General features: G+C 36.0%; 1 protein-coding gene across 3 annotated transcripts in view; it reads left to right on the plus strand.

Annotated features, from left to right (window-relative positions):
* The window catches only part of UBE3C (ubiquitin protein ligase E3C), a 70,140-nt gene that overhangs the window by 22,693 nt on the left and 20,381 nt on the right, over positions 1-27,066 (plus strand). For all 3 annotated transcript variants that reach the window (XM_064435664.1, XM_064435564.1, XM_064435593.1), the window contains 8 exons: positions 6,400-6,486; positions 7,114-7,271; positions 7,829-8,061; positions 11,600-11,704; positions 12,755-12,842; positions 16,163-16,260; positions 19,521-19,653; positions 20,428-20,675. In XM_064435664.1, coding sequence (XP_064291734.1) covers positions 6,400-6,486; positions 7,114-7,271; positions 7,829-8,061; positions 11,600-11,704; positions 12,755-12,842; positions 16,163-16,260; positions 19,521-19,653; positions 20,428-20,675 — 1,150 coding nt within the window. The remainder of the gene's footprint in view (positions 1-6,399; positions 6,487-7,113; positions 7,272-7,828; positions 8,062-11,599; positions 11,705-12,754; positions 12,843-16,162; positions 16,261-19,520; positions 19,654-20,427; positions 20,676-27,066) is intronic.

Raw genomic sequence — 27,066 nt, forward strand, 5'->3', positions numbered from 1 at the left:
CAGAAAACTAATTAGGTGCTATCTTAGCCCAGTGGTGTTTATAGCTGCTAGAGGAAGTAAGATGTCAGTGAAACTGTGATTGCTCGATTAGGGTAATTAGTTCTTTGTAGACTAATTGCATTAGAGCAGGATGTGAGACCTGAAGATCATAGCAGCAGCTGAATTAGTGTGCCTGCTTTATTGTTGCAAGTAGTACATTGCCTTGGATAGTAATTACTGAGCTTAAATGCATCAGTGCTTTGACTGGAGGCTTGCTGGTGAACTGTGTGGAAAAGGGTGTTTAATGAATAAAGAAGTCACCGAACTTTAATTGTGTGAGTATGGCATCTATTTCCTCTGAGGAGCTCTGCTGGCTCCTTGCAATTATTTGTGATAACAAGCTATTTACACTTTGGATAAATTCAGGAGTTATGAAAGTTCTACTCAGCATCTTCTAGTAGAAAATAATTTACAAATTGTGACTTTTGAATAGCTGAATTTTAGAAATGAGTAGTAGATACTAAGATTTCTGTCAATGATACCAGTGCAATTACTTTTGTGGTCAAAATGAACTTAATATACACAGATATTTGGTAAATTAAACATTTAATTGTTAGTTCTGATGTGGAAGTCAGCTGTAAGTGCTGAGTTTGCCAGGGATCATAATTTCAGCAGCTGTCAGTCTTTTGTCCTATTCTCAGTGCGTTTCAGATGTGACCTAAGTTACCAAGTAGCTATTCTAAACATAATTTTGGAGTGTTTTTTGAAGGACAGATGATGCTTATTTGTGGAATTTAAAAAGATAATAAAAAGACATTTTGTCATTTAGTTTCACGTTTTTTGTGAAAAAAGTGATTTTTTAAAATTCCCAAATAATTTTATCAAGTTTAATTATTGTCTTTGAAAGATGCTACACTTGCTTTGAAACTTTTAAATTACTTGATATCCAGAGTGAAGTATATCTACTTAATAAAACAATGTAGAAATAATTAAGCAAAAATAATTTGTCTCAAGAATATATTAAAAATAATATATTCTAAGAGTTTAATAGTGCTCTTTTATTTAGTGTTTGAAATCATACTGGGTCAAATGGTTTAAAATAGAGTTGTTAAAAAGACTTAGTTTATTTCATAGCATATATATCTGTGACATAAAATAATGATAAAAACAGAAGCTTCTAATCTGAAAAATGGGATGATAAATACAGTAGTAATTGAAAATATTTTTTCAATAACAAGAAAATTTTGATAAGATCAACACAGGTCTTAGAAGGGAGCAAATGAAAAATACCTCAATATTGTTTTAGTAGTTCTGAGGTTTTTTCCTTCTTGGACAAAGATGAGAATTTCAGAATACAGACTTGTGTCACTCTGTTAAAGCTGAATGCTTTTTTTTTTTCCTTGCAGCTTCTCAGTACTTTTATAATTTGACTGATGATGGTGATATTGTATGATGTTGGGAATATTGATCTTGCTGAATTAGCTCAGTATTTTCCTTGGTTTTGTAACAGAGACCAAGACCAAAACAAGATGTCCACAAGTATAATGTAGTTTTGAAAGGAGCAAGCTGTAAAGTTATTTTCTGATGCTGTAGACAGGGTGGTGGGATCCAGAGGTGGATAACTGAAAAAACACATTGCTTTGGGTTAATTATTAGGAATTCTGATGAACTCTGAAATAATTCTGGAAATATACAATCAAGCCAAATTAAAGAAGGTCACAGTACAAGAAAAACCTGTAAAAAATACAAAATACAGAAAAACCTGTAGCCTGTGTTCAGTAAGCCAGATTGGAGATGTAAAATAAAATCCTGATTGTAAAGGAGCCTTTGGGATTTCTGCTTGTTTTCAAAAGCATGGGGCTTTTATCTTTTCACTGTGAAGTTGATACATATTATTAAAAACAGTTACTAAAAAAAAAAAGTAAACTTGTGCCTTGGACTGTAGCTCTTATAGAGAGACTTGCAAGACTATTTCATCAGTGATATTCACATAAGTTCTGTTTCTGTAAGATATTTTGGGGTGTAATTTAATACCTTAGACTTGATCTTGATTTCAGCTGGGTGTTACGTGGTGGAAGCTGAGCTGGTGCTGGGATGTCAGTCGCTGTCAGTGTCTGACCAGTGCCCCCGAGTTTGCTCACTTTGGGTTAACAGCTGCACAGCCCCTGTTCCTCACTGCTGCTCAATCACTGCAACTGCTCATCTTGGCCTGTGGTCAGCATTGTTTGGCAAATGTCACTCTGGTGTGGTGTGAGCAGCCTGTCTTCATGTGTGTGCTGAGATACCCAGGCTTTACGTGGGGCTGCTGGGGTCATTCTTTAGGCAGCGTTCTGACACTGCTGTGTTTTTCTTAAACCCAAAATTGTTGCATATACAGTTTTCTTCTTTTTTTAAGCTTTGCTTTATGCTCGTGGTCCAGTACAAACAGAGGTAGAAGCACAAAGCAGCCTAAAGATCAGGACAGTTCATTTAGCAGTGGCTGTGCTGCTGGCTCATACCTGTGCCACCTCACAGTTCTGCAGTGACAGAATCTGCTGCCCCAGCAGCAGTGACCTGTCTCAGGCTGTATGAGCTCCTCTCATTCTGCTCTATTCTCTTCATTAACTTAAATGGTCTCAGTGGGAAACTGAGCCCAATTTATGACCTAGAATGAAAATCTTGCCTTTAACTAATTAACTTGTAGTGGTGCCTCAGCTAAATTAAGCTTAATGGGTCATTTAATCTGTCCCATTGCACAGGAGGAATTTGACACTTTTTTTTAAACCAGAGGTGCCCAAAATGCTAATCTGGCAAGTAGACATAAATCATGTGGCCTTTGTGGACAATTAGATACCTAGAGAGAGAAACAAGGTTCTAAATAAATGATCGTTATGTACTTACTTTTGGGAACAGATAATTTAATTTGGTGTGATTAAAATTGATACTTAACAGGAATCACTGAAGTGAATTTAACTCTATCACAGCCTGAGGCTGAGGCAGTGTGTGTTTTTGCACTTGAAAAAAGTTTATCCTTTCTGGTAGCAGAGAAGTGTTTCTTTCTTCCAAATGACTGTGCTAAATCTTAATATTGGGCTTTACAGAAAATCTATTAATGAATTAATTACATAAAACATGTATAATGATCTCACAATGAATAAGTTGGTGGCATTCAGTGAGAGTTTCAAGAAAATGCAAAACCTCCAGATACGAGAAATTTAAACTTCAGCTGCTTGTTTTTTTTGTTTTTTTTTTTTTTTAATAGTGGAAATATTGATAATAAAACCCCTGAGTTAAATTTTACAAAAGTTTACCTAGAAATCAAAATGTCTGTAATTTTTTATTTCTAGTTCTTTTTGTGGTTTTGTTTTGTTTGTTTGTTTGTTTTTTTCTTTAAAGGAATATGTGGTCAAGACTGTATGGACACTCAGGCTTTATGTTAGCTGATCTCTAAACTTTGTGGATTCCTAAGGCTCTTTCCTCAGGATATATAAGCCATCTGTGTATTCTTCTGCAGTTTATCAGGAATTTTTGCACTGTGTAATTTTAATGTAGCTCTACCCGGAAAGACTGTTTTTAAGCTGATGAACATCTTTTATCTACCAAGGAAAAAAATCAAATAAGGTAGATCTTGACCTATTTTGATTCTCCATTTTTTTCTTTGTTGTTTTTTGCTTTTCACTGTGCTTTTTTTTGTCAGTGTGAAGCCAAAAATTTTGAAACTTTATTACAGCCGATTTTATGTAGCTACAACTTTCCAAAGTCATCCTTTCATTTTGTGGTGGGTTTCTTTTTTGTATTTTTTTTTTTATTACAGTTTTCATTTTCAACTTCAAAAGCCAGTTTCTGTACTTGGAGTGGGAAGGTAGCTGGTTTTTTCTGCCATCTTTACTTTTGCAATGGATTAAATTTCAGGTGAATCTAGCAATGCAAATTTCTTTTGACACACGGCCCAATTCACCGTTCTGTGTTCAGTTTCCAGTTCTGTGTTTGATTTCTGGTCACAGCACAGAAACTTCAGAATGGAAGCTTTAGAACAGATGAATTCATTTGCTTTGTATTTACAGTTATTTCACAGTAATGAATCAGGCTGTTGGTGCCATCTTCTACCTAATGTACATTTTTGTACTTAACCAGATTTTCAGGAAAGGGAAATGTGAAAGTTGAATTAATTCAGCATTTCTGGATTTGAGCCATGAAACAGAGCAGTTGCTACAATTGACTGCCTGAATCATGGATATGGAATAAAAATGGCTAAAACTTAGGCAGAGGTTATTATTATAAGCTCTTAAGGTTTGTCCTTTTTTCCCCTTCATTACTGCTGAACATTGCTAGAATGAAAAAAAGAATTATATGATGATAGGTTCATTGTCCATAATGTTTGTTCATTTCTGCTCAAACTGTTACATAATTCCCAGGGATTATTGTGAAATTAACACGTTCTTACTTGGAAGCTGCATGAGACCTGAAGAAAAGGTGCCAAATTACTTTTCATTTTAAATATGAGGCTGAAAACTGAAGGTCACTGAGGAAATCTCTCATTTTGGAAACCAAGACATCTGAGCTATCATTCAGATATTTAACCATTAAAATACAAATCCTTATTCTAAATTAGCTAGGTATGATAAGGCTGTCCTTACATGTTAATGCATAATTTTTGCCAAATGTCAAAATAATGTGACTTTAGAAGGGAATAGAATTCTCATGTATCAAATTCAGGTTGAATTTTTTTCAAAAAAACCCCACATAGTTAAAGTAGAATTTAATGTAACAGCAAAGCATATCTTAAATGGCATTAGCTGCAGTTGCTTCAGATTTGACTTGGACTTGGTAATGTTCCCAATGTGCAATTTCCTTGAAATAAGTGAAGCTCCCAGCTCTTTTTAAATGTAGTGATCTATGCATTTAAAATTCAAAGAGGCCCACTGCAAACTCAAGGCTGCTTGTTTCATTTCCCATTTTTCCTCACTGCCCCAGTCTATTTCCAGAGCTCCCTGTACTGTGAAATGATCCTTTGTGCTCAGTGAGGAGTTCTGCCTGCCTCGTGCTGCTTTATCCCAGCCCAGATCCTGTCTGTGCAGCTGAGCTGGGAGCCCCAGGAAGGGACCAGCTGTGGGCTCAGCACTGGGGCTGTGCTCGTGGGAAGGCAGCAGGAGGAGCAGCCAGCCAGGACCCAGGGGCGATTCTGAGAGGGTGTGTAGGTGTTCTTGTGTGGGAGTTAAACCATTCTCCAATGTTTTTAAGCCTTTAGTCATATTTTATTTATTTTTTTCTTTAATGAAATGTGAGCTTCTTTTCCTTTTGCCATCTGGCAAAATTTAATTTCCACATGGTCCACAATAAATACTTTGTTTTTTGGCAGCAGGTAGTTTCCCCTCCCTGCTTGCATTGCCCAGGCTCCCATCTCTTGTATGTCTGGTCAAAGAGAATTTTGACGTTGCAAAACTATTGGCCACTGAGAGGTGTTGATCTCAGTATTTGTTTTACTTACTTCCTAATAGGAATCAGGAGACCTAGGAAGGTAGCATCTGGAAAAATTACCTGAATATTGTTTTTTGATACCTGAAAAAATGACTGTTTGGTCAATGAAATCCAGTTTGGTTCCTAGAAGACATTGTTTCAAATGATTGTGTCTCATTTGTTGTTTCCTACAAGGGGAGGAAAATATGCTGGGGATGACTTTTTAGTTTCAGGAAGCTTTTTATTTCTCTTTTCTATAAAAAGTTTTTGATAGTGTAATCATGTCTGAAGTAATGTGGTTAAAGTCAGTCCTGTGTATAACTGGCTTGTGAAATTACACATTTACTTTTACAAATTAGTGAGAAATTTTCAAAAAATAAACAATTTTCAGTCTGCAAATGGGTTAGTGTACATGTAGCAGTCCTGACATTGTTCCATTGATGTTCTATTTCTCTCTGCCAAGCTGAGTATATAAGTGAAATTGCTATAGTTCTGATATAAATGAAGGTATTTTAATCTATCTTTGGAAAAAAATTGCGATGTTTGTTACTATCAGAAGAACAACAGAAGTGATCTATTAACTAGTTTGGTGTAGCTTTCTATATTAGAATTTTAAAGGTCCCAGATCATTACTTCAGTGTTATGTTATTTTTATTAATATATGTTGAATTCAGTGAAAGACTGGACATGTAAGTTTATATTGTAGGGTTTGTTGCTGAAATAATGAAAGCTGTTATTTATATTGTATGGTTTATTGCTGAGATAATGAAAGCTGTTATTTTTGGTATAAGGTTTTATTTGCTCAGTTGTCAGTTTTTGGGGCTTTCAACATATTTCATCAGAATAAGACCTTTCATTTGGAAAAAGTAAATTTAAATTGTTAATTTCTGAGAAATGTTTGCCTGAAAAGTTGTTATAGAAACATTGTGTTTTGTGAATTTTGAGTATTTTGGAAGATCCAATTAATTTAACTTCTTCTTGCAGGCTTCTTTATAGTTTAGCCTTTAATGCCAGATTCCTGAGGCATCTTTGGTATTTGATATCTTCAATGACTACACGGATGATTACAGGGTATGTATTGTACCATTTCTGGATCTGATTCTTTGTTAAAATAGAGTATATCTAGTGAAAAGGGAATGGGACAGTTAGAGATATGGTTACTTACCTCCTGTGATTTCATAAAACTGAGCAAAATCTTGGAAATGAAACAGAATTTTAAAAAATACTTATTTAAAATGAGTTTAATATTTGGTAGTTCTTGGAGTGCTTACATGCATCAGTGTAACAAACACTGAAGCTCCGGGTGGCTCATCCCAAGTGTGTGAGTTTTATTTCACATGCTCTGACTAGTACAGAAATAGATGGTGGCAGAAGCACTTTCCTGGGAGCTGGGGCACTACAGACATGTTCAGTGCTGACATGCAGGGAATTATTCTCTTTGCTTTGTGTCTCCAAAGTATCTGCAGTCTGTGTTAGTTAATGCATGTTAATTTGTCATGGAGACATTGAGGTACCAGTGACAGGAACTAGTGAAGAGTAACTTTTTTCCAGGAATTGGAAATAATTATTTAACTGAAAACCCCATTGTTATATTGCTGTTGGAGCTACTACCACATTGTTTTACTAGAATGCTGAAGGTAGTACTGTCATAGAGTGTTTAATTACCCTTCTCTTTTACACTCCATTTTGTGTTTTCAGGTCTATGGTGCCACTCCTTCAAGTGATTTCAAGAGGCTCTCCCATGTCTTTAGAGGACTCCAGCCGAATTATCCCTCTCTTCTACCTTTTCAGTTCTTTGTTTAGTCACTCACTTATTTCTATTCATGATAATGAATTCTTTGGTGACCCAATAGAAGGTGAGTTTCAAACATGCTAAATAGCGGTGCTTTGTAAAATGTTTTTGTGTGAGGCTGGAGAGCTCCCTGGGCAATGATTTGCTGACATCTGGGAGGAAGGATCTTCTGGCCTGGCTTACTGATGGTCCCCTGAGTACTCAGCTGTCAGCTAGCTCTTTTATGGTGATTGCACTTAGAAAAAAGAGAGAAAAATTAATGATCTGCACCTTGGGAACCCTAGCTTTACACAGGGTCTGATATGGAAGTTCTTAATCATGATAATTTTTAATGAGTTAGTGAAGAGAGTGAACTTCTTCTGGACTGAACCTGTAGTTTAAAGTGTAAATTTAACATAGCAGGAGTCACAAAAGAGATCAAGGGGATAAGGGGATATTGTAATTAAAATAATTGTGACTACACACAATCCCAGGATTTGATCGCCTTTCTAAATGTTTACTCGCTCTCTTTTTGGGTGGTGTTTCTTTTCTCTCAGTTATGTGTGTGACTGTTAAAGTTGAATTAAATAATTAGGGTTTTTAAAAGTAATTTAAGGAAACTTAAGCTTGTGTTTCATGTAGTTGTAGGTCAAAGACAATCATCAATGATGCCTTTTACACTAGAAGAGCTTGTGATACTCTCCCGCTGCCTTCGAGATGCGTGTCTAGGAATCATAAAGTTGGCTTACCCAGAAACCAAGCCAGAGGTTCGTGAGGAATATATTGCAGCATTTCGGAGTGTTGGAGTAACAAAAAACACAGAAATGCAGCAATGTATCCAGACAGAACAGAAAAGGTGGATTCAGTTATTCAAGGTAAATGGTGGCAATTTTCAGAACATAGCTGAATAAAATTTTAAGGCTTCTGTTGAAGATATGAAATTAGGGTTTTTTTTTTTCCCCCTCTAATTTTTTTTGCTGTTGCAACAAGGAATATGGATTTGGGAGGATTGCTGTTTGCCATAAACGCTAAATTTCAAGTAACTAAATTCTGAGAACTGTAACAATTTTTTTTTTCCTGCTGTCAACTCTTAATTTTCTTGCTTGTCTTGTTTATAAAACAGTTACTGTGTAAAATATGGTGTTTAACTTGGACTCCCATTAACTGAGGTGTTTAAGCATGTTGTCATAATTCTGTATAGGTGTGAAATTTTAACAAAATCTAATGAATACTCAAGTACTTCTGTATTAGAGACTTCACTAGACTGGTACCATGCTGTATTGGGTTTTTTGGTATTCTCATAAAACCTGTTGGTATTCCTCATTTTGGGTTTGCTGGAATACAAAAGGGAAGGTGAATCTGGCTTAGCAAATGTGAATTTAATGTATGTTCCTTCTGGATATCTACCAGTGTTTTTCTGCTGGTTTTATCCGTGGCATCCTAGCTAAGGCATGACTTAAGAGAAGCTGAAAACGTTAGCAGAAAAAAACCTCTGATATAACTGTTGCTGAAAAAAAAGAGTGCTTGACTTGTCATGAAAATTCTGCAGCAAACACATCTAGTCAGCTAAAATTGCTCATTAAAGAAGTGGGAGCAGAAGAAATGCATTTTCCAAATTGAATGCTAGATTTACAGTCTGTTTAATACTGGCGACCTCTCGCTCGCTAATGTTCAGTTCGAGTCATCAGCTGTCCCTTCAGGTCTTTTATCACTGCTTTTGTCAAGCTATCTATTTAATTGAAAGAAGTTAATTGAATGAAAATGATCAACTAAGCTTGTATTAATATTGCTAATGGAACTTTCTTCTTGGCCATGTTTGGAGAAAGATGTCATGCTAGACTTTAGGAAAGGCCCATTAAGGCTTGCACTTAACCTGATGGGCTAATTAAGGAATGCTTATTCATTCTACAAGTCTAAGGTAGCCTCTATCCAGCCTATTCTGCCTGATTTTACAACACATTTCACTTATGAGCATAAGCATTAATAGCAGTGAGAGTAACTGATAATGTTTTGATTGCATTGAATACAGTCCTAATGCACCACTGAATCTGTAATTTGCACAGATTGATCTAATATATGTTTGCACAATGTAATTTAATTACTTGTCTTTAAATTGCCAAATAAACTTTTGATTTAAAGGTCACTAATGAAACCCCCAATATGTGTTTATTTCTGAGAAAGATGTCAGACCAGGGGTATTTTTATGCATGCACTTTGTATCATGCCACCTTCCTTTTGTTTGCTTTAGTTTGTTATCTTAATCAATCTTTGTGTAAGTTGGTGGGTTTCAGGTGAATTTGATTGTATTTTGCTGTCATTCAGAGTGCTGTAGAGTTCTGAGTTACTTTGTCCCACTTTGGCAGTCTGAAATTAGACTGGTAGTGGAACTCTCAAAACTGGGTGTACTCTTACTATGTTCAGGAGCCAGGGTTGTCTTCCATCAGCTGAATTGGAAATCTAAATCTTGAGGGTATCTGGAAGGCTCCAGTTCTGCCCCAAAAAGAAGATAATAGCAAAGCTTCCCTTGTTTACTTCTTTAGAAGCATCTTTGTTGTTACAGATAAAAATTGAACGTGGCTAAAGTTAATGCCATCAAGAAGTGCTATCCTGTGTATAGCACTGAGTCTTTCCTGACAGCAGCTTCAAAATTGCTTCCTGCCAGTAAGCAGACAGCATGACCTTCTTCCAAATCATTAAAACAAAGCTGAAGTAGTTAATTATAAATTCAAGTAGAAACTGCTTTTTCTTTCTTTTGCACTATGTCAAATATATCTATCAAATATATAGGATTTATATATTTGCTGAAGCTTTTGCAAGCTGCTGGTGGAAAAAAGCACATTCCTTCCTTATCATCTGTGCTTTTAATTTCTCTTTTTTCTTTTAACTCCTCACCTCTTTTGGGTATTTTCCATGTCTCTGGTGTCTAGTGAAACACATGTGTGTCTATATGAAGTCAGTGAAATTATATAAACACACACATACATACATGCAAAATGGATTTTGTTAAACAAAAGAATTATTTCACTATCTTGAGTTAATCCTGTGAAATCAAGTTTTTAATTTTGCTGAATTTTAAATGTTGCTTGCACTGGACAGTTTATTGGAAAGAAATCCCTATTTTAATATTTTTTATTGTAGTACACCTTACCTTTCCATGGAATACATACTTAAAAAAATTTTTACAAAGGAATGCTGAGGTGGGGTGGCAGCTCAGTTACTGTTCTAGTACCCAAGCATTCTGCAGGAGAAGCTGCAGTTTCACCTAATCTGTTTCCTTTAAGGTTTCTTGAGATGGTTGTAAAATATTGTATTTTCATGGTATTCATGTGGATAGTCTTTTCTGATTTTATTTTCATTTTTAAAAAACATTTGCATCACTTACAGTGGTAATGGGACCAGAGAGCTTCAGTGATTCATGTAACCTGCACTGAATTTTATAAAGGAAAGGTGATGAAAATTCCCATGTAATCAGACAGTTCACTTAATAGCTTTCTTTGTTCTGTCTTGAATAAAGACATTACCTTAAAAACTGGATGTTAAAAGCTCTTTTGTGTAGCACCTAGACACAGAATCCTTTTGAAGGCCCATTGAACTTTGTTACTCTTGACACCTGTCTATTATTACTGTCTTTTAGCGAGATTATTTCAGAAAAGCTGTGTACACTTTCTTCTTACTCATTTTTCAAGTGCTGTACTTTGAAATTGCCAAACAGTTGGCTGTTCATTGTAGCAGTGATAATGTCTTTTTAGCCTAGTAATTTACTATTGTATTGATTCCACTTAATGATGTTTTATGTAGTGGTGGGTGAACTTGATTCAGCTTTGGACAGAAGGCATGCAGCTGAGTATGGCAGTGCTGCTTGAGGTGGAGAATTTGTTAGCTTGCCTTCTCTGCTTTCTTTTATTTTTTTTTTTCTGGATTGGAGGAAACTGCCAGGAAAAACACTAAAATTGCAAATTACCTTAGTGACCATGATAACATTCTTTCTCAGCCTCTCAATTTTTCTAGGAAGATAAAAGAACATTATATACATACCTGATATGCATTGTGTGTATGCTTGGTGTTATTTTCTTTAAATAAGTAGTTTAATGTTGATAATGATTTGTTTGGGCTTCCTTGAACTGGCATGCCACACTTCATGTGTGCAGTACTGCTAAATCCTATGTAGTCCTGGTTCCTAGATTTTGGAATGTGACTTTAATAAGCCAAGTTTTTTGATGTCTTGCAAGTGAACCATAATTACTTAATTTCATTTGAAGGTATTTAAGTCTAACAGCAAGTTTTTGTGAGTTAAAAATAAGTGACAATTGTATACATTACTGATTTTTTTAAAAAAAGCTTTTGCTTTGTGAATGGTGTAATTTTATTCACAGTGTTAGATGTATACTGAATGTATGTGTTTCTAACATCTAGGTCATCACAAACTTAGTGAAAATGTTGAAGTCTAGGGATACAAGGAGAAATTTCTGTCCACCAAATCACTGGCTCTCAGAACAAGAAAACATTAAAGCAGATAAGGTAAGAGTCATACCCTTTTCCACAAAGCCTCACAGGTGCCAAATTTTCAAATTGCCAAAGTGGTGAAGTGTTTGATTCCTGACAGCACTGGTGATGTTGATATTGCACAGATTGTGTGGTTTAAAACCTGGAATAATGTTGCTTTTCTCTAATGTAAGAGTCTTGCATCTGTTAGGAAATTGTATGTTAAAGCACATTTCCAATCTGTAAAGGGGAACTTGCCCTACAGTGCAAGAGTGTAAATCATTGGCATTTATAGCAGAGGAGAATGGGAAATCTGGTAGCATTTAGTTGCATCTTCTCATAGTAAAAATGCTAAATTATATAATTGCTCTATGGTGAGGAAAATTCTCTTCTAAAATAAAAGAAAATTCAGCAGCATTTTCTGTACTTACCTCACCTAGAAATGGCTTTTTTTTAAGAGCTTTTGAAAAAAATGACATTGATCTCAAAAAGTGTGTATGTGTGTACAAAAGAAAAACCTAATACCTGCTGTGGACTAGATTCCTTTGAATCATGACACATGCTCAATACAAAATAAACAGAATATTTGATATCTCAAAATTCAAAGTCAGCTTCTCCAGTGTCCTAAATACCAGAGCTGAATGTAACACTGTGTGGTATTTTTAAATACAGGGAATTTATATTGTACTGTTGTTAATTGTGCAGCTCTCCTGTAAGGCACAAGTGTAAGGAGGGATCAGCAGAAATGAATGTGTCTCAAGCTGTGTCAAGGGAAATATAGGTTGGATATTAGGAAAAAGGTTTTTACAGAAAGGGGGGATGGCCTGGAATGGCCTGCCTGGGGAGGGGGTGGAGTCACCATCCCTGGATGTGTTTAAAAAAAAAAAAAGACTGGATGTGGCACTCAGTGCCATGGTTTAGTTGAGGTGTTAGGGCTGGGCTGGACTTGATGGTCTTGAAGGTGATTCTGTGAATTAAGATGTTCAGACACACTCCTGCATGTGACAGCTCTGTATTTAGTATGCAGCAGTAAATTGTAATGTGTAATTAGTCCTGTTTAACTGTGAAATCCTGTTAATTTGTGAGGTCACACAGCTGTATGTGCCATCGGCCAGACACGTCTGGAGAGTCAGGAGGATGGGGAGAATAGGACCACTGCAGTCCACTCTGGATGGTAAGACACTGTCCATGCAATTTCAGCTTTGCTAAGTCAAGATAAGAGATTGCTTTATATGAAGAAATCTGTCTTTACTAGAACTCAGTTGAGTATTTCCCAGTAAAATCTTGCTAATCAAAAGCAAGACAATCTTTTCATAATTTTGGTTAAGATATTTTTTTAAATTGTGTTCTTGTATGCCTGTGTGTATATCTTTATAATAGGTCATGTTATTTAATTTTTAATAATAAAATTCCACTGGCATTGATGAGAGGAAGTGATGAGGTGAACAAATGATGTGTTCTTAAAGTAATGTATTAATACGTATAAAAGGCAGTTGCATAGAACAGAAAATTAGTACAGTTGCAGAAGATGTAAAGCATTGAGATTTTGTTTTTACTGTATAATATAAAGAAACATTTTTGTTATGTATTAAACTGTAACAAACAGGCTTTGTATGGTAAATATTAATTCCTGTTTATAAATACTATGTCTAATTAGATAAGGCCGAAATATAAACCTCTGAATTACTCAAAATACCATGATGTTATGAAACTTGCAGAGAAAGATCAGTGAATGGGACAAACTTAGCAATCAGGATAAATTTGCACTAGATTGTTCCAATATGCTTTCTCATGTACACAGTCTGTTTCTTCCTGCTTTTCATACCTTTTCAGCTTCACTATTCTAGAATTTTACCTCTCTGTGATGAGGTAAAATAATCATTAAATCATTGGCACTTGTGCAGAATTAATAATGAATTTAAAATGGGGCCTTTAAGCAGCATAATTATTCATCTGTAGGAGTCCTTGCTCTCTTTCAACATGATGCAATCTGCTTGAGTTAGTTTAGCCAGATCCAGTAGATCATGGAGAGACTGTGGCCTTTGAATACTGCTGTAGGGTTGTACAAAATTAAGAGCTTTGGCCAGGGTTGAAACCTAAAGACTTAGAGTGATAATTTTTATTTTAGCAACTATGATGGTAAAAGTTTATTCTGATCACCTTATTAGTATAGTTGCCAGATAATAACTAGCTGGCTCAGTTCAAGTACTGCTGAGAATTATTGATTATATATTTTTCCAGTTAGTTTCTTTCTTTGGAAGTCACCACTTCTCCACATCAGCAATCCTTGTTTCTTTCACTGACCTACATGACTCTCCACAGCTGTTTATACTGTCTGGATGTTCTCCACTGCCAAACCTATTCCACATTTATCACTTCCACATTCTCCTGCTCTCCTTGCCCTCACACCTACACTGCCCTGAGCTCTCTGCCAGGTCTTCCTTCCCCAGATGTCCCCAGTTCCCTGCTTTTCATGCCTCTCCTGGTGTGGGCATTTGGGGGATGAGGAATGCCTGTGCTGTGCTGGTGTGGTGAGCAGCTTTGTCCCCTCCTTTTCCTGGCTGGCTCCAGGTGAGCTGGCACACTGAGCTCTGCTCTCCTGGCTATGCCTGTATTCAGGAATTTCTCCTCTCTGGCCTGTGGAAAATTTTCACAGTACTTGGTGTTTTTGAATCTCCTATTGTCTGTCAAAGTTGAAGTTCAGCTGATGAACTCACGAGGTGTGTTGGAGGCAGGATGGTGAGCAAAGATGGCGCAATGTGTTAATATAAACCTCATTTTCATACAAAGTCAGGCTAAAAAGAAAGTGCAGTCAACATGAATGTGTGAAAACAAGCAGGTAACCTTGTGCACATGACTTGTTTAATCCCTCTTGACTCCATATGGGTTAAAGCCAATTAGCATGAAAGTACTGCTGAATCACATATGGTCATGTTTATTTGTGCTTTTTCATTTACTTAAATGGCAGACTTGTGAGTTCTAAATGCCCTCTGTATTGATGACTCCATCCCATATTTCTCTCTAAAGAAAGAGGCTGTGATGGAGAAATGCAGATAAAATTGACTAATTGACTGAAATAATTGAACTGTCGAAGTCATGTAGCAGTTTACCTTTGCTGTACATGCACTTTTCATTTAAAATGATTTTAACTGTTAGCTTAATAGGCTTCATACATTGAGTTTAATTAAAAATGTTTACTAAGTAAACTAAAGATAATCACAAATCAGCATTTTGTCAGAAATTCCAAAGGCTTGCAATGTTGTAACCTGCTCCCAATGAATATATATCAAGATTAGTGATGTTTAGGGTCATATCCTATTAAATTGGTGCTTAAAATATCCCTGCTTAAAGTGCTTTGAGGATATAAAAACAAACAAAAAAGAACATTGAATTGTTCATTGCAGAAGATTGCAGAAGATATTTGTTACCATGGGGAGAAACCAAAGAAAAAAAAACCTTGAAACTGTAATCAAAAACTTGCAGACAGGGTAGTGACATGAAGCATTTACTTATTTTGTAATACACTCTATGAATTGTCCAGACCCTGGAGTCTTTCTTCAGAGGTGGTTATTAAACATGAAAATGAAACAGCCAAGGACCTGTGGGTGTTGTTCCCTCTGTAGGCTGCAGTCAGGTGGACCTTTGGCTATAGTTGTTTGTCAGTGAGCAACACTGACTGCACTTAATTAATTTGCAGTTGGGTATGTGCTCACCAACTGAGTTTCCTCCCATAAAGTTAGAGCAGGATTGTAATTTCTACTGTGAATCACCAAAAATTGAGTTGTTTCCTAAAAATACCCTGTGAGTACAAAGGAGCTGCACAGTAGTTTGGGAACTGCATGAATGAACCTCTCTGCTGTGGCTTCTTCAATTCTTCTCCAAGCTTTTTGTCTTAAATACATTATACAGGTTCTTGTTGGTGTTTTCATTGTTTCTGCAGTCACTGGGGTTTAACGTGGTCACTATGACTTTGCTGTCAGGAGAGAAAACTCACTGAAATAAATGTTATCTTTCTGTTGGTTTCCTTAGATTTGGTTTAATTGGGTTTTTACCTAAAACGACTTGATTGAAAGTAGATTATGTAGTTGAAAGCATGATAACTGTAAACTATTCTGAGCATGAGAACAGGAATATTGTATATTCCTGCAATAAAAATTCTAAATCATCACAGTTACTAATTGTCTTCTATCATGCATTTTTTCCTAACTCCTAAGCTAAAATATCAATAAGACATTTTTTTTTCTGAATAAAATAGAGGTACAGAAGTACATTTTAATATGCGTTTTGGTTTTGTGTGTTTTCACTACTTATATTTCAGTTTGACTGTAGCAATTAATGTTTAAATAAAGGTAAGGCTTTGAGTGAATATGTAGTAAATAAACTATTTTAATATATATATTTTTATACAAAGTAGATTGACTCATTTGATGCAAAATAAATTGTTTAAAAAAATGTTCTTTCGAAAATTTTTAAAATTACTATTTCTGTTTTAAGTGGGTTTGGAACCAGCACCTCTTTCTGTATCTGAAGAACGACAACTTGCAATTCTGACAGAGCTACCTTTTGTAGTTCCTTTTGAAGAAAGAGTAAAGGTATCTAATTTCTAATTTAATATGCAATTGGTGTTTTTGTTATGAGTAAGTGTAAAAAGAGCACTTGATGAAATAGAATCTGGATGGATTCCCTGCAGAAGGATATGGCACTCTGCGCTGTTTTTCTGCAGTACTCATGCAGCAGCTGAACATTTGAAGTTACTGACTTCTCTTTTACCTTCCTGCTTATGTTGCCCTGATTAATATTTGCATTAAAGTTAGGAACATTTATTCTGAGACAGCTGGGAGCAGTTTGCAGTGCCGGCTGAGATGGCTCTACATGATTGCACCCTCTTGTGGTGGCCCAGCCCCGGCGTTGTGTGTTGTACCGGAGTGCAGGGTCACAGCTGGGGACTGGGGAGCACTGCGTGGGTTTGCTGCAAATGACATTATGGATCTCATTTTGGGAAATTAACACCTGCAGATTAAGTTCCTGCATTCATAACTGAGTAGCTGAACTTTACTTTAGAGTGTATAGCTTTAAACATGCAAGATTCTTGGGCTTGATCGATTTGATTTGCTTTTGAATGCTTTTGAGATTTTATAGATGTAATTGTTAGTTCTATTACCTATTTCAGTTTGCATCATTAACATTTTTAAAGTTGTTTTTTTTTCTGTTAAGCACATTTTTTTAAAAAACTGGTTTAGTTTACAATATCAATTATTTCAAAACTTCTTCGTAAATTGTCTTGGGAATGTTACATTTCAAACCACCATCAAGGGAATGAAGAGTAATTCCGTAGGGAAAGTCAGTCTTTATTTGTCAAAACACAGAGGCTGCTTTGGTAGAAAATGTGTGGTTTTTTCTCAGGCTTCTATGAAACAGTTGTTCCAACAAAGCATCTTATTACTGTATGGCAATCCCACACCAGGATTACAGGGAAATTATAGGAAGTGATTTCAAGCAGGAATCTCTATATCATGATTTAGTCACTGCCTTCCAACCTCTGGAATTCACAGAGTTTTGTTGAGATGCATGCATGTTACGTTTTTGGAATTCATAAGGCCTTTTTTGGAATTGGAATTCGTAGAACCTGTGTGTTTTTATCACAAAAACTGAAGTAACAATAACATAAGAGCTTGGAGACAAGGATAAAGCTACAGCTGAACTTCTGTAGTTCAAAGAGGAGATCCTGTTACACTGTGTTTTGGAACAAGTGTTTGCAGTCCTTTTTGTATAATAGTGGGAGTCAGCATTCCTTGGAGTCTCCCACTGCCTCTACAGAGCAAGTTGCAATAAGGGAAGAAAATACCATGACCATAATAAGTTGTTTTTTTTTCCTTTTGGTCAGTTGCTGTCCATTGCTCTCTAGTTTAATATGGTAAGCTCAATGCTCCTTGTGTGTGGGGGTTGTTCCACATACCTTTTTGTTTTCTGACTTCCTCATGCCATTTTACCTTGACTTACCAGGTAATAGACATTCTGACAAGCAATTGCAGAGTCCAGTTCCATGGTAGGCTCTTCAGCTTTCTGGCCCCAGGGAGTGTTTTCCCCTTCAGCCTTAAGGCACATTGGGGTGCACCTTTCAGTCTGTGGGAGGTAATGAATCCAATTTATAGCAGTGCCTTGGTTCTCACCTCCTTGGGCCATACTTTGGTCAGCTGGCCTATGGTGATGCTGCTTCAGTGGTGTGTGCTTCAATCAGCATTGCTTGTTTTTCTGTGTTTGTGTGAAGTCATTGCAGATGCTTCAGTTGTGCATTAGAGTTCTCATTAACATACTAACCCATGAACACTGGGTTGTGTAGGGAGTCAGAGTCAGTACCAAAATGAGTTTTTCTATGAGATGTAATACCAGATGATTTTTTCCGTCTAGAGTTGGGTAACAATAATTAATAAACTGTATCTGGGGCTGCTTCAGGAAGGAGAGTGGTGGTGAGCATATTCTCATGCTCTGTAGATAAAAAAGGTGTAAAAGGTGTCTGTCTGTGACTATATGTCATGATGTTATAAAACTGTAGAAAATTTAGGCCAGGAGGGTCCTCTGGAGGTACTCTAGTCCACATCTTTCCTCACACAAGAACAACTTCAGACTTGGGTCAGCATGCACGAGGGCTTGTCCAGATGACTTTTGACTATCTCCAGTAATGGAGATTTCACAAACTCTCATGTAACCTTTTCCAATACCTAATCACTCCTATTATGAACTTTTTCTTTGTGTCCATCCCTTGTTTCTCTTTCTGCAGCTTAGGACTGTTTTCTCTTGTTTTCCTGCTGTGTACCTTAGCAAAGATTCCTGCTTTGTCTGTACTGTAATCTTGCTGGTTGGAAAGCATCTTCTCCTCTAGTAACAGTAGATAATATAAATATAAACAATGTAAACAATAGATTTGAGACCTTATTCTACCGTTGTTTGTGGTGGTCAGATTTCCTCTTTCATGGTAAATTTGTTGTTTTTAAAAATCCCTGCAGAGTCTTAGTTAATGTTCTTAATTAAAAAATGGTCTGACATATTACTGGGAGATTATATCCCTCGGAAAACATACTAGACTGTTGAATATGGAAATGATAGCAAGAGGGAATATAGTAAACCATGGATAGAGGGAATATTGTTATGCATTAAGCAACCCCCTCCCATGCTACATCTTGGCATAGAAACACAGTGAGCTACAGTTACTCTTCAGGGGAACAAGTTTCCTGTTGTGAAGACTTGAAAATGGACAGTGTGAAATTCAATTTGTCCTTCACCTGGCATAATTGTTTTGAATTTTTATGATGCTCTGGTTCTTTTTTAAAATATGACTTTTAAAAAATATCCATGATTTTAATCTGAATTATTTGTTCACTGCTTATACAAGGGGAACTGGTACCTATTTTCTTATTACTAAGAATGTTCCTGACCGTTGCAAACAGCAACAATAAATTATTTACTAGCACTGACAATAACCTCTGTGTGTGTGAAATACTCATGGGACTTTTTTCATTTGTTTTTGAATACTTTGCATTTCAGAACTCTGAAAGTTAGGGAGAGAAAACTGGAAGCACTGGCACAATGTCTGTAGATGTGCTTCTTTATGTGGAAAGAACTGAGGATGCTATCTTAGCAGAGAAAAGTTCTTTACACTTCTGTCTCACTCCTCCCCTTCCATGGGTCATGGCTCTGTATTAAGTTTCTGCAGCTCAATGAGAGGGAAGACAAATAACTTGAAAGTGAGTGCCAGAGGCAGCTCAAAGGACAGTAACAGTAGTCAATAACCTTCTCTCATTGAATATTTAGATCTACACAATGACATGATTGCTCTTTTCACTCATTTAAACAGATTTTTCAAAGACTGATCTATGCTGATAAACAAGAAGTTCAAGGAGATGGGCCATTTTTGGATGGAATTAATGTCACTATCAGAAGAAATTATATTTATGAAGATGCTTATGATAAACTTTCTCCTGAGAATGGTAGGTTTGCAGTTATGTCATCAGCCTGTTACAACACTTTATTGTTCTTACCATGTAGTTCCATATTTGCTTATTTGACTGGTATGCTGTAGGTGTATCAGCTCTGAGATGTGAAAGTTCTTAGAAGTTAAATTTCCCTGTTTTTACAGAAGTAATTCTCACCCATATTCTTTCTGATTATTGCAGTCTAAGTGATCTGTTTACAACCTGTTTTTATGGTACTTTTCTTCCCATTTGCTCATCTAAATAATTGTAATTTGTATATTTTTCTATATAATTCATTAGATATTATCTGCTTTGGTAATCTTTGACAAGAAATACATATGGACTGAACAGCATTTGCTTGGTACAGTGTGTCTGATAATAGTGCAGGGCTCTTTTTAATGATGGGATTTAGTACTATAAATTTTACTAGATTGAATTAAATCACATGTTTGTGTGAATCTGTGTACTCACAATATTTTATATAAATACAATTTTCAAGTTATTCCTGAGCCTCTTAATATTTTGTAGGATTTTTTTCCTTCCCCTACCTATGTTATTATCCACTTCTTTTTTTGATGACTGTTAAGACAGTATCTTTTCTGCAAAGTGAGCATTTCACAAACTGTATATTTCAAAATTCAAGCCAGTAATAGGAGTTTTTGCTGCTGTTTACTAGGTCGTTTTTATTTCTAGCATATATAGTTTGTGTGTGTAATTACATGTGTTTTTATCCATACAAAACTGAAGCAGAAAATTGTATTTGATTTTGTCTCCCTCCTTTCCCTGCAGAACCTGACCTGAAAAAGCGCATTCGTGTTCACTTGCTCAATGCCCACGGTCTTGATGAAGCTGGTATTGATGGTGGTGGAATTTTCAGAGAATTTCTGAATGAGCTCCTCAAATCAGGATTTAACCCTAACCAGGGGTTTTTTAAGACCACCAATGAGGGGCTGCTGTACCCTAACCCTGCTGCACAGATGCTGGTTGGAGACTCGTATGCCCGACATTACTACTTCCTTGGGAGAATGCTTGGAAAGGTAAAACCACTGTTCTGGAATACAGAGCTATAGCAGTACTGCAATTATTCAGTAATGTTTTTTTTTTCTAATTAGGAGGAATGGATGGGAAAAATAAAAGATTTTCCTAGACTTGAGAGACAGTAACTCTCAAATGTTGGGTATGAACATTACTGCTAAATTTCTGGTTGATTTTAGTAAATTATATACTTGGGAGGTACAGGAAATTTGTGTTGCCCTGACTGTCAGTTGAGCAAAGTTTGCATACGTTTGCTTCTGTGGAAATCCTCTTGCCTAAGGTTGACTTGATTGAAGTCACCAGCTCTACTCTGCATGTAGTGATTTTCAACCTGGAGCTTTTAGGAATATGACTGCAGTTTTCATTTCCATCATTTGGAATATATGAAATGAATGTTTTCAACAGTTGCTAGTTGTATGAGGTATACAAGTTTTGGTAGCATTTAAAATTTGCCATCAGCATCTACCATACTTAAGAGGCACATGCAGATTACTTTTCACATGTTCTCTTTGGGATTTTGTACATTTTGCATATATCTTGATTTTTAGTGCTTGATAATTTGGTGATATGAGTGTTCAAAGGCTAATAGATGCTTGTTGAGCTAGATGAAAAATGAAGGGAGAGGAACAAAGACAGAAACCATTACAAACATTAATTACCTTCAATTTTCTTTTATGGTCAGGTTTAATACTGAGGCTATTTCATTCTAAGCACTTGAAATAATTTTTATAAAGCTAATAATTGTGAAACAAAATTTGGAATACAAATTCCATTTCAGAAAAAAAAAGGATTAACTGCTACTTAGCTGTCTAATACTGAAGGTATTTAAGATGTAAAAGTGCCATTTAACTGCCTGCAGTATTTTGAAGGCTAAAATCCTGCTGCTGCCTTGCAGTGAGGTTTGATGTGCAGTTGGATGTCTTTGTAGTGTAGCTGGAAGCAGTTTCAAGAGATGATGTTGGCAAACAGTGACTTGTTGAACCAGTGCTGTGCTTGGGAGTTGCCAGTCAACTGATTTAGATCCAACTGCCTCTTTGTAAGCAAATCCCCCACTAGTGCTTCCCAGCTACTGCCATATCCAAATCCCCTAAACAATGAAAGTACAATTGGCCATTTCAATAAATAAGCTTGGAGTGATGTTCCCACTCCTGTTGGGAGATGGATTCATGACTAATACAACAGTTGGTAATTATTTCTGATACTACATATCCAAGCTTCATTTTCTTTCTACATGTATAGATTTTTGGAGTGGGAAAGCAAACACTTGTGGTATTGTTAAGGGGTTTCTTCATCACAGAAATGTTTTGTATATATCTAGGAAGGGCTCAACTGTCAGGGAAAGTTTGAAACATTATCTGGAAAAAAAAGAGATTGTAATTTTGAGTCTTCAGTTTCCTCTGTCAAAACAACACATTGCCTTCTGTAACTGAATTTCAGATATTAGCATGGAGGCAGAAGTTGCAAAATGTGTTTTATCTCACAGAGTGCTGCAGGTAGAGTTTTGTTTTTTAAAATTAGAGAGTCCATTATTTAACATTTTGAAAGCATAAATTATTTTTGTATTTGCAGTATGTGTAGATAAGGTGAGAATTGACAGTGCTACTTAATAATTACCCTTGCCCAGGTACACAGAAACCTTTTTAGTAGTGTATTTAGAGACTTGATGAATTAAAGAGAAAGATAAAGCACGACCATACTATTCAAAACCTGCTGGTATTGTGATCTTGGTTAGGTTATTGAATACCCACTCATCCGTTTTCAAAAATGTGTCCATTTTATGCTTTGCACAGGGTTATTTGTGAGCAATAGTGAATTATTAAAAGCCCCTTTGCAAACAAAGTAGATATAATGCAACGGAAGCAATCAGGCATCCACAGCAATTTCTTATTTGTGGAAATCAGTGTGTAAAGAGTGCTGCCACCAAAAACTCTCACGTAAGAAGCTTCAATGTTATCAGAAAACAAATACATTAAAATATAATAATTTATAGAAATTGTGTGTCTCTTGGTAACCACTTCACACTAATATCCAAATGCGTTTAGCTTTCAGCACCAAGTTGTTACACCTAATTCTGTTTTTCTTCTCATCAGGAAATTTCTAACAGCTTGGCATCTTCTTTATTAATTGGTCAGTTCAGAAGCAAAAACATCTTAAAATATAAAACATGTCTTGAAAATGGTATATCTGAAAATATAAATAATTTTAATCCTAATAAATTACTGACTTGTGGTATCTTTCTAGTTAATGAAGAAATTAAAATCTGTGTAGAAAATACATAGCTTGTTTATGCAGCTTTTGTAGTCACTGGATGAGTAAAAGGTATTGTAGAAATAATTCTGTGTGATCATGTAATTGCATATGTTGTCTGAAATCATCCTTTAAAAAAACCAGAAATGAGTTTGCTTAAACAGCAGCTATTCAAACACTTCCAAAGTTTACATTTCTCAACTGTCAGTGACTTTACTCTGAAATGTAAATATTACCTTAGCACTGGTGCCTTTTAAGCATTTTCCTTTCTCTTTCTTAAAAGTTGAAGCTCAGCTTGCCGTGCACACCTTTGGTGAGGGTCTCCTACAGCCAGGGGTTAGAGACTTGAACCTCTCAGTGCTGCCCAGCACAGCTGGAAGCACAGCTGGGATTGTCCCAGGCTTTGCTTGAGAGCCAGGGGTGTCCTGGGCTGTCAGGAGTGTTCAGGCAGAGGAGTTCTAACCCCAAATCCTCTTTGTTGTCCTCTCTGCAAAGTAAAGTCTTCTTGTCCCAAGTGGTGTCCCAGAAGGGTGGATGGGATCCTTTTGCTCTCGTGGTAGTTTTGAGCTGTGGGCAGGCTCCTGGTTTGGTTCCACTTCCTTTCCACATGCAGTGGTTGTTCTGGCTGCACTAAAAATCTCCTCACGTGCAGACTCTGCTGCTGCAGGTTTGGGGTGTAGTGGAATTGGCTCAGGAGAACACAAAAGGTGCTTTTTTGACAGCAACAAATGGAAATTTCCAAGGAAATTTGGAAGCAACATTTGAGAATATTAAATGAGGGTGTTCTCCGTGCTGATTCTTGAGTGGTCTGCTGCAAACCTGAAAAGAGGGAAACACTGGTTAACCATTCCAGCAGAAACAGTGTCCAGGTGGAGGAACAGTGACAGAGAATTAAAATCTGAACTTCACCATGTTCTGTCCTAAACTCAGTCTGCTGTACAACATACTTCTCCATTTCCAGTTTACATTTGCATTTAATCAGTGATGTTACTGTGACAGATGTTGTGGAAAAGGACATTATTTACATTTGGAGTTCTTTGACATCAAGCTGCTAATTCTTAGGATAATTTACTTAAATTTCATGAAGTATCAGCATTAGTTTAAGAATATGTCAGGAAATCCATAGATAGATTAGTATGGTAATTTTTATGGTTTCCTCTTCTTCCCTTTTGACATAAACCTGCTAGTTCTTGCATTTATTTTGTTTTACAGTGACTGTCTTTGCATGTTAAGCAGAGTGACTCTGACAGTAGAGATTTTTGTATAATACATTCAGTGTCTTTGAATTTACTGAATTCTACCACCTCTCTTATTCCAGAATATTAAATAGCATGTGAGCCACACATTCATGTTGCTGAAGAACATCTATTTTTGCAATATAATATTAAGTCCATTTTTCTAAACAATAGAACCTGCAGTCCTTGGAAGACACGAAGGTTTTCTGAAAAGATTTAGATTTGTTTTGCCAAGACCCATCTTCTGCCTTAAATGGTTGGGAAAGCAATATGGAGAACAAAATGTCTTTTGAGTTGGTTTGAACCGAGTCCTTCCTTTGTGGAACCAAGTAAAGAAGTGTCATAGAAGAAACACCAAGGACTGAGAAAAACTAATGTGTTTATTTTAAATTTTAGCATTATGTTGATGGTCACTCTAGGTTTTGTTCTTTGGTCATTAATATTTAATGGTAGATAGGAGGTTCAGTAATTTGCATGGACTTGTGGATATTATATTGTTGAAAGTCAAAGTTGTTTATTTTCCTATGAGTTTTTGTAGTTTACTGATTTAAGATCTAACAGACTGTTCTTTGCACACATCTAAATGTTATTAAATATATATATAATTGAAAATACATATATAATTGAAAAAAGGAGTTGCAAAATAAGTCCTTGGGTAAAATGAAGCTTTAGAATAGTAACAGTAGATCAAATACAGATTTTATTACACTACAGGTAAATGTGTGACCTAATTATGATTAGATTATTTTTCTGTATATTGAAGAGTCTGCCTTATGGTTACTGCTTGTAACTTTGAATGTTGAGCCTGTCTGGAAAGTCCAATTCTCAGATGATGCCTGTAGAATCCATTCTGTAGAAAAACTAAAGTAGTTCTTAATCATTCTTGGGCCTTATCTAGGAAGTATTGGTGCAAGGGAGTCTTTCCACAGAATGATCTACATCAGATCCTAAACTCTTAAATTATAAAGAAGCTGCATGTATGGAGTTGAAACATTCAAGGAGATGTTTCTAATAACGTATTTGAGTGCCATTCATGCACCAAAAGCTTGTGGAAAGAAAGCAAAGCAAGAAAACTACAGTGAGAACTGACTTTCATGTGCTTGATTGTTTGGTGTCAAGCATTGCACTGCCACTCTGACTTGGAGGGATGGCTTTTTTTTCCTTCTGATTTTTAGGCTGCCCTTTCCCTTTTCTTATTGTTCGCTTAATTAGACCCTCTTTGGCTTAGTTCAAATTAATACACCCTTAATTAGTTTGTGCTGCAGTCCCACTTGGTACTACTAGTACCTGGAATGGTAGGTATGGGATTGGTGATACTGATACAAAGAGGAGGCAATTGATATAAACTCTTGGTTTTATTAATTTCAGTTACCTCTCACATGATTTTGTAGATTCAGCATTTTGCTTAAGAGCAAGTTAACTGATGATCATTTGTTTCAGAAAATCCTGAATCATCTGATATGGAATCAAACTAGGAATTTACCATGGAAAGTAGCGTGGCCCTTTAATGATAAACTTAGAGTGCAGAAGCATAATCCTAAGAGAGCAGAATTGATACCTTATGGAAGTTATTTCATGATTTATGAATTCAGATGTAAAATAATTTGAATCTATTTTCTGACACAGTTCTTCAGCTTGACACTTCCTTTGTGTACTGGTGCATTTAACAAAACCAATTATCTTTTGATTACAAATAGCTATGTTAGTAGTAACCTTGTAAATATATGTCTAATGCTAAAAGACTACTGAAATGTGGTATTTTAACTCTAAATCTTTAGAGAGGAAAAGTGTTTATTGATGGATTGTGATATTTATTGGGTCATAATCTATTTAAATTTTCTTTAATGCATACGTTAGTGATTGTTTACCGTGATAAAGTGCATGGAGGTCTTTGCAAGGAGTTCTGCATGGAAAGAATTACCTCATGTCAGTGGTCACTCCTCAATTAAAAGTTCCATTAGCAGATGATTCCTGCTTCTGGTTTGTGTACTGATTGCATTTTATTGCCTCTAAATCAGGTTCCTAGACAGGGAATAAATAAACAGTTAGAGTGTGTGGTAATGGTATCCTGATCTTTTTTCACAGTTGGAAACACCTACATCCATTTCAATCAGTTAGGTTTGGAATATTTACTGAAATTCTTAAATTGGTTTGAACTTTAAAAATTACTAGTTTCACTGCTATTAAAATACAGATTTATCTTAGAAGCTTATCCAGAGATTAGTTATATAGTATTAAGTGTTTCTGTGTGTCAGAAGATTAAGCTTAAATAAGGAGGAGAAGTTTTACTTTTATCTTCAAGTTCTTCCTAAATTATGTTTAAATTTGAGACAAGAAAAATCTATTAAGCCTTTACTGGAACTTCAGTAATGAATGATAACTATCAGTTATCCAGTGCATCCACAGGTATCCATAGTGCTTTCCTCTCTCATCCCTCAAACCCCCCTAAATGACATTGATAGCAATTTATATCATATTTATGGCATAAGTTACAGAGATAACTCTTCCTATTAAATGAGAAAGAAAGTATCATGCTGATGAAATGGTAGTTTTCTGCATGTGCTGAAGCACTCTGTTTTAGTAATAAACATTACTGAAGCATTTCTGAAGCACTCTGTTTTAGTAATAAACATAAATGTAATTAAAGACATCCTAAATTCCCAGAATAAAAATACTAGCATGACTTTTAAATTAAAAATTAACTCAAGGTCATTACAGTTGATGTGATCCAGTGAAGTCTTTGGGAATGGATCCTTCTATTTTCCTGGTCCTGTGTTCAGGATTTAGGAGTTTGGTCTGTGCTGCCACACCCCTGCCATCCATTTCAGGGATTTGCACCAACTGCAGCAGCTGTGACAGGCAGATCTCAAATCTCTGGAACTTCTATAAACTTGTACTTACGGACCTTCAA

This window comes from Passer domesticus, chromosome 1 (assembly GCF_036417665.1).
Source record: "Passer domesticus isolate bPasDom1 chromosome 1, bPasDom1.hap1, whole genome shotgun sequence".
In the NCBI taxonomy this organism is placed as follows: Eukaryota; Metazoa; Chordata; class Aves; order Passeriformes; family Passeridae; genus Passer; species Passer domesticus.